This window comes from Gekko japonicus, unplaced genomic scaffold (assembly GCF_001447785.1).
Source record: "Gekko japonicus isolate JY-2015 unplaced genomic scaffold, Gekko_japonicus_V1.1 scaffold1199, whole genome shotgun sequence".
NCBI classification, from domain to species: domain Eukaryota; kingdom Metazoa; phylum Chordata; class Lepidosauria; order Squamata; family Gekkonidae; genus Gekko; species Gekko japonicus.
In genome coordinates this window covers 343,143-354,805 of record NW_015167086.1, presented here as the reverse complement: position 1 = coordinate 354,805, position 11,663 = coordinate 343,143, and the positions used below count along the sequence as shown (strand labels likewise).

Genomic DNA, 11,663 nt, shown 5'->3' with positions numbered 1-11,663 from the left:
GAGGAAATAGTGGGGGAGGGGGAAATGAGATGCCTCCCACAAGTCCTCGCAGACTCCCCCTTGCAAAATCATAATAACAACATGAATTAGCAGTATTAAAAATAAGCTATTTAAAAACAAGCCAGGGGCATGAAAACAACACAAAACAAACACTGAGCAGTCTAAAAAATATCCATAAATCAGTCCTCAGGCTAGAAGTAGACCGTAAAAACAACTCAACAAGACAAAAACAAACCCATGGTTAAACGCCTGAGTAAGAAGAAATGTTTTGGGCTGGTGCCTAAATGGTAGGTGTCAGGCAAGCCTCAAGGGGGAAGGAATTCTGAAGGCAGGGACCCCACCACTTCAAAGGAGGGGAGCCTCCAGCCACAGGCCAGGATCCAACAGTATCCCCCAAGTTACAAACCTGTTCCTTAAGCGCAATCCCCCCCACCCCGAGAGATGCTGACTCCTCAGTTATCAAATGGCTCTGTCATTGACCGATAGCCTCACAGCCTTGTCTGGACTGAGTGCCAGTTTGCGCCGGCCCCCCAACAGCAAGGCGCTGGCTCTCACAGCACGGCTAGTGGATGTTGAAATGTGAAATTCTGAATATTTTACTGTTTAGGAAGTGAATGATTACCGAGCAATTTAAAGCTGCATGCATGTGTTAAGTCTAAGCATGCAAAATGTGCTTTCTGAGTTAGAAAGAGCTATTCCAAAATAAATATTTCAAAGCATACCAGATGGGATTATGCTTCTAGACCTCAGGGAGATACCCATGTTATTTGATCCGATGACTATGCAGTTCTTGCTTATAACGTGAACCGAATGTATCGGTTTCATTCTACGAAACTGTGGGATGCTGTGCCTATATTGCACTCTCCTATAGTCTCAGTCTCAGTCTCTCTCTCTCTCTCTCTCTGTTTTGAGCATGGGAACACAGCCCCACCCTCGTGCTATTGAAAACCACAGCCAGCCCACCTTGGATTAGAAGGCAGGGCCATGACATGAAAATATGTGTGAACCTTAGCCTCTCCCTTTACAGATTCAGACTGACTTGCACCCAATGGCCACTTTTACACATTAACTGTTCTGGTGTGGGCCGAGTTTTGATAGATGACACCTGCTTCACCCGCTGACTCATTTTCCATGAAACCGATCGGGCAAGCTGTTACTTCCAATAGGACAAGTCACAACAAACCATTTCAAGCATCTCCAAAACAGGAAGTGAAACAGGAAGCTGCCATTGCTGTGCCACTGTCATTTTGGTTAGGCTGTCTGTCTCTGGACTAGGTGTTGATCGGCAAAGGACCCTGCAAGGGTGAAAGGAGGATGGTGCCTTGAATTAGAATGCTGATTGTCCACAAAACAGCCTGGTCAGGAGCCAAAGAACTGTAGGACTCAGCAGGGTACCCAAGGGACATTGGGAAGTGTTTCTTAAACAGCAGTCTTGTTCACTTGTTCACCCATGCTCTGTGGCAAATCACCGTTGAATCTAAGTGGGCTCTAGAGCAGGGGTGTCAAATATAAGGCCCGGGGGCCGGAACTGGCCCATCCAGGGCTCTTACCCGGCCCACAAACAACTGGTATGAATGGAAATGTAAGGTACTCCCCCTTTTATGGTATCCCTTGGGGAAAACCTAGTCTTGCATACGATTAAATACATTTACTGGGGCTTTTGTTGGTTCCTCATCAAATCAATTGCTTTCACTGCTAGGAATCAATTGCTTTTGTTTGTATTTTGAGTAAATAATAATATTGTTGATTGGGTTTACCTGTGTCATTTATAAAGTTTATATCTCCGGCACCTGGCATTACATTGTATGGCACACATGGCCCGGCCCAACAAAGTGACATTTATGTCAGATCTGGCTCTCATAACAAATGAGTTTGACACCTCTGCTCTAGAGGGTAGTTTGAGACATTGGGGGGGGGGTTTTTTGTCCTTCCAGCAGGGACATAATACTTTCTTTGGGAGATTAGAAGTTCAGGGTTATGCTCTAACACCCTTTGAAATAAAAACAGAGGGGCTTTGAGTCAGACCTCGGACCCCAGAAGGTTGGACCAGAACCAACAGGTTGAAATTAAATCAAAAGAGTTTTCGGATAAACATTAGGAAGAACTTCCTGACAGTTCGAGCGGTTCCTCCGCAGAACAGGCTTCTTTGGGAGGTGGTGGGCTCTCCTTTGGAGATTTTCAAACAGAGGCTAGATGGCCATCTAGCAGCAATGCTGATTCTGTGAACTTAGGCAGATCAGGAGAGGGAGGGCAGGAAGGGTTGCATCAGTACTTAGTTCCCGTGGCCCTTTAGGGAAATGCTGATCCCCACTTTGGGGCCAAGAAGCAAATTTCTCCAGGCCAATTTGGCCAGGGATCCTGGAGGTGTTTTTTGTTTGTTTGTGGTTTTTCCCCCATCTTCTAGGCATGGAGCAGGGGTCACTGGGTGTGTATGTGGGGGGGGGGAGGTATTTGTGAATTTCATGCATTGTGCAGGGGAGATGGAGTAGATGACCCTGGAGGTCCCTTCCAACTCTATGATTCCATATGCAGAAGGACCCTGCTCTAGTCCCTAGCATTTTCACTTTAAAAGGGCTGGGGAAAATCTTTCTCTGCCCCAGGGGGCTTCTAGAAATCACATTCAGCTAGATGGACCAATGGACTGCTTTGGTTTGGTATAAGGCAGTTTCATGTGTTCACGTGCTGCCTCAGAACAAACGTTAAAAGTCCCATAGCGTTCCAAGTATCTTGGAACACCTGAAGTTGCTGTTTAGATTCCAGTCTGTTTCTGGCAGCACCCGTGGCCTTTCAACACCCCTTTTTAACCACCTTTGCTGAAAAATTGTCCCAACCGCTCCCCTTCAAATCCCGGGTACTGCAGGAGGGAAAAGGGGGCGGGGAGAAGCCACCTGTTCCCTTCCTGATGCAGAATGACCCCTGATTTTCTGGGTATGGAAATATGTTTTAGATTTTCCTTGTTCTGCCTCTAGTTCGTGGCTACGCTTGCACTGGATTAAGAGCGTGGCGTGCGTGAAGCCAAGCTAGCAAAACCTCTCAATGTAGCTCTCAGAATCCAGGAGGCGTCTTTAGAGAGCTCATTGTCCGCAGGGATTTCCTTGCTACGGAAAACATCCCGGGTTAGAGGGAGATTTCCCAATGAATGGCTCTCTGGATAAATCCTCGTATGCCGTCAAAGTCTTTTTGGAAGTACCGATTTTAGCCGCCGGTGATTTATGACATCACTGGGCAAGCGGGGATCCCGAGAGAAATCTCAGCCTTCCTCCCACTTTGAGACATCATCCGGGCTGTTGGCGTAGCCAGGAACGCTAGGGGAAATCCCCCCACCCTTTGCGAACCAGGGAGGAACGCTGGGTCTTCGCATTACGCCGCGGTGACGTCATTGGGAGGTGTGGGAATTCCGGGGAAAGTCCCTCCCCCGACTGGGCGGTTCCTCTAGACGGCGGGAGAAGCGCCTTTCCCGGCCATGGCGTTTTTGCCCTTCTTGTTGCTGGTTCCGGCCCTCCTCAGTTTCCTTTTCACCTTTGGGACCGGCGTGGAGCTGATCCGCTTCATTTCGCTCCGCGCGCTGTTCGTGCAGCAGCCTGCGGGGGCTGGCGCCCCCCAACACAGAGCCGGTGCGAGTTCTTGCGGAGGGAGGGAGAAAGGAGGGATTTGGGGAGGCAGAAGCGGCGCTCAAAGTTGTCAGTGGCGTCTTCGGAGGGTTGTTTCCCCCTTAAAACATTATTATGCGTTTAGATTCCCCCCCCCCCCTTCTCATGCGGGTGGGTTACGGTACATTGAAAACTGCTCTAAAAAAATGAAACGGCGTAATAAAACTTAAAATCCTAAATAGAGGTATGATATTTGTTAAGACCAGAAAACGTTTTCGGGTGCAGACGGTTTGCACTTTGAACATTCGCTGCTCGCCCCGGCCTTCTGCAAGCTGGGGAGATTCTAAGTGCAGCTGTATAAAGACATGTGAATCCCTGTTATCAAAAGGCGTGGCGGCGGCGGGGCCCAGAGTAGCGTTTATATGCCTACTGAGAGAAGCCGGAGGTGGCGTGCCTGCCTTCCTGTAACTTCCCGCTACACCAAGCGCGGCCAATGCAGAAGTTTACAGCAGAGTGCCGCCAAGTCAACCCAGGAGGTAGTTTTCCAGCGCAGGTCTGCCCCTAGTTCTGCTGGAGGGGCTACTTGAAAGGGTAGAGGGGCCAGTCTGCCTAAGAGCCTCAAAACGCTGTGGCCGGAAATCCTATTCTCTCATGAGAATTCCCTCTTTTGTCTCTGGTTTGGCAGAAGTGAGGTGGAGGCCCTCTTCTGTTGGATAGATGATCATGCCTTTGGGGAAAATGTTCTGTTAAATTTTATTTTATTTCGTGCCTGCTTCATTTTGAGCTCCATTCTTGGGTCTCAGAAGGAATCTGCCATAGGATTTGAATAAAGTTTGAGTCCAGTGGCACCTTTTAAGACCCACACAGGTTAATTCTGGGTATAAGCTGTCATGTGCAGGCACACTTCTTCAGATGCACACTTCATCAGATACCCAGAAATTAACTGTATTGGTCTTAAAGGTGCCACTGAACGTTGTTCTGTTGTTTCAGACGAACACTGCTACCCTGGCTATGGATAAGATTTGTATGGCTTACTCTTGACAGAGTAAGATAATGGATGGGGAGGAGATGCATGTAAGATTAAAGGCCTTTAAATACTAAGCCCTCAAAATCTCCAGACATACTATTCAAACAGAAGGAACAAAAGGATCAAGGAAAGTGAAACAAGAAACCCATGAACTTACGAGACAGATCTTTCTGCAAACCTGCAAAAACATTTCAGGGTTTGCAGAAACAGCTGAAATCTTAAAAACTGTAAGTGTTTGTAGGTTTATGTTACAGAATTGTTTGATGTTTTGATTGTTTGAATGTTGTAATCTGCTCTGACCCTTTTGTATAGGGGCTATAAATCAAATAAATAAATATTCTGGATTTCTTTCACAAGTCATGAGAATTCTAATAGTAATGCAAGAGCAGTTCTTGTTCATTCAGATGCTCTGGAATAGTAGCTGCTGTGAATGGGAATTGCTAAATTTTCCAGTTAGCTTGGCAGCTGGTACTACCTGGGCAGCTGGTACCATCAGATACCATAAATAGCAAGTATTATTCTGTTGGTAGCTTTCTAGGAGAAAGGTCTGAAATGCCTCCATGATTTGTACCAACGAGATGCCCTTTGGAAACCCATAGTGTGTAGTCATAAATAGACGTCTGCAGACATGGATTTGCTAATTAAAATAGGTGTGTGCAATTCAGTCCTCGCCTCACCCCCTGCTGCCCCAAAACTCTACTCGGCCTTGTTTCCTGAACAGCATTGTCAGATCACTGTTCTGAGTATCAGTAGAAACCCCAACTGGCAGAATTGCCCTTCTACGTAATTCTTAAAGGTATAGCTATCTTTTGTTGGTTTATCCATAGGACGTCTATGTCCTCTTGGCTCTCTTGGACCCATTTCCAGGCCTCTGGGATTTATGAGGACTTGACCCACAAAGCTATCTCTTTCACTAGGCCCCATGAGGAGGAAGCTTGAAACCCAGCCAACTTGACAACTTGCCCTTTTAAAAGGTGGACAAGGACCACAATCACTCTTGACAGCTTTCATCACTGAGAAGTTTGGACACTTATGAACATTGTGTGCTTCCATGCCAAGTCGTCTCAAAGAATGTCAGAGGGTTCACTACTACAAGCATGATATTGTATACGGATTTAACAAATGATGTTCATAAACGTTCTCAATTCAGTCCCTTACCCCAAGCATGGAATTTTGCAGGGATCCACACACCAATTTTCTTAGGTGCCAGTTCTGCTATGCTATGTAAAATATTCAATTTCCTAAGTGCTAGCACCAGATTTCTGGATGCCCTTGTGACCAGATACCTGGGGTTTCCAGCTTGCAGGGAAACAATGTTCTCATAGTCTCTTTCCTGCTCTTTAAAGTAGGCCCTCATAAGCCTTAAGGATGCTGATAAAGCGAGGGAAGGCAAAGCAGCTTGAGGATTGGTTCTGAGTGCCTGCCAACTACTATACAAGGGGGGAACAGGATGCAATAGGCCTCTGCTTGATTCAGCCCTTTCTCTTTGCAGATCCTGCTCCCAGTTATGAATGGAGAGCTGTCCTCAGGGACCCTAACATTGTGCACCCGCTAATGATGGATGTGGGCCTGATAGTTCTCTTCATCCTGCAGCACAGTCTTATGGCCACCGAGCGGGTGAAGCGCTGGACCAGCAGCTGTTTGGGAGTCCTGCAGAGATCTTTTTATGTCTTCTGCACAGCCCTGGCCCTCCAGGTAGGAGAGTCAACTTGTAGAAGTAGGATGGATCACAAGGTCTGGTGTGGTGTAGTGGCTAGACTTAGACCAGGAAGGGCCTGGGTTTGAATCCCACCACCCCTTTTGTATTTTTGCATTTGTGTGTGTGTGTGTGCGTGCCCATGCCTGAAAGTCATGGTGACCTCTGATGACTCCTACTGGGGCATGGAGGACATTCAGAGAAGTGGCTTGATAGCCTGCCTCTGCCTCCTGGCCCTTGTATTCTTTGGAGGTCTCCCATCCAAGTACTTGCCAGGGTCGGCCCTGCTTAGCTTCCGAGATCTGACGAGATCAGGCTTGCCTGGGCTATCCAGGTCAGGGCAGTTTGAATCTGTATTTGAATCACAAAGTTTGTTGGGTGGGTTCATTCATTCTTTGTCAGCTACTTCATGGAACTGGGAGGATGAATGTATGCCATCTTGAGCTTTTTGAATAAAAGGTGAGTTATAAACATGAAGAAGGAATGAAAATATTAAAGGTTAGTGATCTAGGGAGCACAGACGTCCCTGAGGTGAAGTATAAGTGAGGCTAGCAATGAATGCTGCTCAAGCAGAGGAGTTCTGGAGCTGAAAGGGGTCCTGACTAGTTGAACCCCTGCCCGGTGCAGGAAGTCCAAAGCTAGAGAGAAGTTGAGCTGCAAACTAAATTCATCATCGTGAATCATGCTGTCTGACTTCAAAAGCTACGTCTAACTGGAAGGGCAGTGAAGCTGCCAAAGCAAACTCCACTTTTCAGATTTGGAATTTGCTCCTTTCTGCAGTTCCGTGTTGGTGATGTGGTTCACATGCCCCACTTGAGACTTCAGGGTAGTCTTATTGCTTCAGAATGTACAAAGAGCCCTGCTTCATGCTATGTGGAATCAAGAACTATTACCATTGTTGGCACATTGGTATGCCTTTCAGCCATCCTGTTTCAACTGGGACAGCCCTGTTTTTCAGATTCTTGTCGTGGTGGAATACATACACACACACCTTAAGTTATCCCAATTTTGAAGCAACAGTGATGTTTGGGGTTTTGCCTCTGGCATGGCAACTAGAGCTGCCCAAAACAGGCAGCATAAGACAGGGGTGTCAAACATGCGGCCCAGGGGCCGGATGAGGCCCCCGGAGGGCTTCTACCAAGCCCGCAGTGGAACTGGCTGTCTTCTGCTGCTGCTTCCAGTTCTGCTGCTGCTGTGTCATCATAGGTTTGCAGTTTACAGATACACACCTGAACAGCATACTCAAGATTGCAACAGCACAGATATTTTGATGCAATAATTCAGAGCAAGAGGTGTCAGTTATCACACTGTTAAATAAATAAACAAAATATTGCAAGAGTGCTAATGTTTTAAGCATGTTTTTGTTTTAAGTTAAAAAAAACCTTTGTGTTTGTGTCCTTTATAAAGTTTATATCTCCGCTACCTGGCATTACATTTTGTGACACACATGGCCCAGCCCAACAAGGTCTCATTTATGTCAGATCCGGCCCTCATAACAAATGAGTTCGACACCCCTGGCATAAGAGGCCCTCCGTTGGATCAGGCCAGTGGTCCATTTAATCCACCATCCTGTTTCACACTGTGGCCAAACAGATGGATTGGATAGTGGGAGACTTCACAAAGCCATCAGAACTGCCTTCTTTGGGTAATTTCTTCAGTCAGCACTAAATGGTGCTTGCAGGACATGACTGCTGTCCTAGATACCACCTAGGGGTGCATATATATGAATGCCACTAATACATCTTTTGCTTTCCTGCACAGTTACTGATGAGGTACTGGCAGCCAGTACCAGATGGTCCCACTCTCTGGAATGCCCACACGGAACCCTGGGTCACCTGGATTCCGCTCATCTGCTTCATCCTCCACTTCATTGCCTGGCTGGTCATCTTTAGCATCGTTCTCATCTTCGACTATGCTGAGCTGATGGGGATCAAACAGGTACCATGTAGGCTTTTTTCTGCCTAGAGAATGCCAAGTCCACTGACTTAGCTTGGCAAGCCCCTAGCTAATCTATGAGATGAGAAGTTAGCACAGTGTAGGGATTAGAAAGTTAGGCTATCATATCTAGTAGATCCAAGTTCAAATTCCCACTCTGCCAGGGAAGCTTAGTGGGTTACCTTGGGCTGGTCACCCTTTTATTTTTAGCCTAACTTCATAGGGTGGTTCCAGGTGGTCGGCCATGTTGGTCTGAAGCAGTAGAACAAATTTAGAGTGCAGGGGCACCTTTAAGACCAACAAAGGTTTATTCAAGGTATGAGCTCCAGTGTGCACACAAAAGCTCATACCTTGAACAAACCTTTGTTGGTCTTAAAGGTGCCACTGGACTCTAAATTTGTTCATAGGGTGGTGGCTGTCAGGATAAAATGGAGGATGGGAGAACAATATTGCGACCTACTTTGAGTGCCCATTGGGGAGGAAAACTTTAAAGAAATGAAAGATGTAAGATCTTCTTTCTTTTTCGGGCAGCAGTATGTTTCAAAATAGGTGCTGGTACCCAAGCCTGTTTGGAAGCAATGACTTCAAAACCTCTGTTCCCGCTTCCAGCTGTGTGAAGCATACCATGGTTATACCACAGCTTAAAAAAAAATCTTTGCATATGCTCAGAGTTATTTATTTCATGTGTTCCAGTGAAGAGTGCTAGGTGATTAAAAAGTGTGCCGGTATGGTGTTGTGCTTAGAGTGTTGGACTTGGCCCAGGGAGAGCTGGGTAATAATTTTAAGTTATTTGGAAATTGCATAGAAATGTGATTTCATTTGCGCTGGGTTCGTGATAACACTTGGAGTTATTTCTCCCATTTTAACAGATACGTATGCCTATAGTAGCCCGGATAAACGGCTATATGTTCAAAAGGGGTGAGGTAATTTTTTTTAGAAACAAGATCTGCTTTCTGCATCTTAATTTTTTATTTATTTACATTATTTATAGTCCGCCCTTCTCACTTGGACTCAAGGCAGATTGCACAGAGTGAGTCCATACAAGTTACAGGATGGGATATTCAGTGAACAATGCAATAGGATTAGGGTTGTAAAGCCAACTGGAATGCTAAAAACAGGACTAAAGCAAAGCCTAAATGACACATTAAAGGATGCAAAAACGACACAGTAGGATCTCAGTTTCGGAAAGCTATATGAAGTGTGAACAGATGTTTCCCTAAATGGCTCTTCTCCCTGTAGGTTTATTACCACTGCCTGGGCATGGGAGACCCATTGGCAGTGAAGTCCACCCGTGCCGTCCGCCTCTACTCCCACCTTCGCCACCCTGTGTACCTGGAGTTCCTCCTCCTCCTCTGGGGCGTTCCCTGCCTCTCTCTTGACCGCCTGCTCCTTGCCTTGCTCTTCACGGCCTACCTTACCTGCGCCCACAGCCTTGACCAACAAGACTACCTCTACTTGCGTGCACAGCTTGACAAGAAGTTTCAGGTCTTCTCCCGAGAGGAGGCAGCCTATGGCGACCTGCTGGCTCAAAATGGCCCCTCGACCTACAAGGAGAACTGAAGAAAGGTCCCAGTATGGTGGCTGTTACAGCTTGCCAGGCTATGGCAGACTGGTACCCTGCTCTCCCCCCATGCTCAAGCATTGAATGATGTAATGTGTTCAGTCTTCCTCTGTTCTTTATGCACTGAAGTTCGAGCGGCCTACAAAGAGAACCCAGGAGTTCTGGCTTCCAGCACTCTTCCTTGCTTTGACCTACTGCAGCATGTAGACAGAGTTGTAGTTCACGGCACAGAATCTACTAGTCCTTTATGGACGAGTTTGAAACTCAGGCTGTCTGGTTTTGTCTCCCGAGTTTGGGAGAAAGAACGGTATGCAGAGGGTTAAAATTATGTGTTTACGGTGCAGAGTTTTGTCACACGCTCTGGGGAAAAGAGTAGGGTTTAGATTACAGCAGATGGTGTCTGACTAGGGTTGCCAATATCTTTTTTCTGGAAGGTTCATGTGTCTTTAACAGCTGCATGCCAACCTGGAATCATACAGGCAACATGCTCCTCATCTGTATCTGATAGATTTCTGTTGCAGATGTTACGGCACAGGAGTTTTGCCAATACAAAAGCTGGCAACCCAGTATTTTCCAATTCTGTGTAGTTAAGCTTTGGCCCAAAAAAACTTTGCGGTGGAGATTGTGCCAAGATGATTTTTAAAGCATAACGTTCTAATTTCAGAACCGAGCTAGAATTGTTCTTAAATGATAGGAGTCTGGAGAACTTGTGAAATAGCCCGTGAGGTTTACTTTTAGATAATTCGTATCCTTCTGGCATAAAGGCTCCAAAACCTTGATTAATCTCCAGTCCACCTGCTTGTTTTTCCTTTTAGTCACTTCATTCTTAGCCGTACCATTGGGCACCCTTGACTCAAAAGTTGAGGCCTAGTTGCATCACAGGGGGAAATGGCTTCAAAGGGTAAATGTCCCAATTGTGTCCACACTGGGGATGAGTTATCCTTTAAGCCCTACTCGTTGGAATGATTTTTTTTTAAAAAAAACAACTTCAAAATTATTGGAAACTTGCACTGATTTCTGTAAGCTTTGATCAATTTTAAATGGATGGTTTTTTTGGTTCTTCTGTTATATAGGTTAATTGTATGCAATCATAGATGTTTATATTTGGAAGTCAGGATTTCTAGGTTTGACTCTCAGATCGGGGTGGGGGGGGGTTGTTGCTGTCCATCTTGCAAACAAGCGCTCCGGAATGGGACAGTCCTCTCCAGTCGTGGAGTGCCCACTTCTTGTTAAATGGGTCTTATCGCTCTGATAGGGGATTACACCATCCTGGAGGATGTGGGGAGAGGCTAGGAATCCAGTGTTCCTAGATTTTATAACCAGATGCTTGGATAGGGTCGTCAGGTCCAGATCCTAAAACGCGCCCTGCATCTCCAAAGAGAATCCAGTCCGATTCAGCATCACTGCAAGCATTCCATGGAAACATCTGCACCTAGTTTCATTCTCTCTTCTGTACAACTTTTAAACACACAGGAGAGCTTGTAAGGTCTGAACTTGACAGTTCATAATATGGATGGAATCTGAGAATTACAGTTCCTGGGGGCTGCCATTGAATAAGGAGCCTAGCCTTACTTTTGTAATGCAATGCCTTGAGAACCTTGTAATGCAATGCCTCAAAAACCTAGCCACTTTACCTGCTTGCCATTCTTTTTCCTTGTTGCAATTTTTATATATGCTGATGGAATATTTTTTTTTAATCTTGGATTTGTCTGTAATGTGGAAAAACAATTATTTTTAAAGTAGTCTACAACAATGCCAGCTTCTCTTGTATATCTGTTTTCTTCTGCTCTGTACAGAAGAGTGTGCCAATATCTCCTGGTTTTGGTCACATCTCTTAAAGGGGGGGAGCTAAGG

At 46.0% G+C, this 11,663-nt stretch overlaps 1 protein-coding gene across 1 annotated transcript; it reads left to right on the top strand.

The window, feature by feature from the left end:
- The first annotated feature begins 3,451 nt into the window (after positions 1-3,451).
- On the top strand, positions 3,452-10,813 carry NRM (nurim (nuclear envelope membrane protein)). Its single transcript, XM_015412848.1, has 4 exons — positions 3,452-3,614; positions 6,110-6,312; positions 8,075-8,251; positions 9,488-10,813. The coding sequence occupies exons 1-4, from the start codon at positions 3,464-3,466 to the stop codon at positions 9,806-9,808; spliced, it is 852 nt and encodes a 283-aa protein (XP_015268334.1). The 5' UTR covers positions 3,452-3,463; the 3' UTR covers positions 9,809-10,813.
- Positions 10,814-11,663: the final 850 nt, after the last annotated feature.

Excerpts from the sequence above, each read along its gene's own strand:
- NRM (XM_015412848.1), top strand. The coding sequence starts at position 3,464 with ATGGCGTTTTTGCCCTTCTTGTTGCTGGTTCCGGCCCTCCTCAGTTTC. Across the intron at positions 3,615-6,109 it reads CGCCCCCCAACACAGAGCCG|ATCCTGCTCCCAGTTATGAA; the intron begins GTGCGAGTTCTT and ends TTCTCTTTGCAG. Across the intron at positions 6,313-8,074 it reads GCACAGCCCTGGCCCTCCAG|TTACTGATGAGGTACTGGCA; the intron begins GTAGGAGAGTCA and ends TTTCCTGCACAG.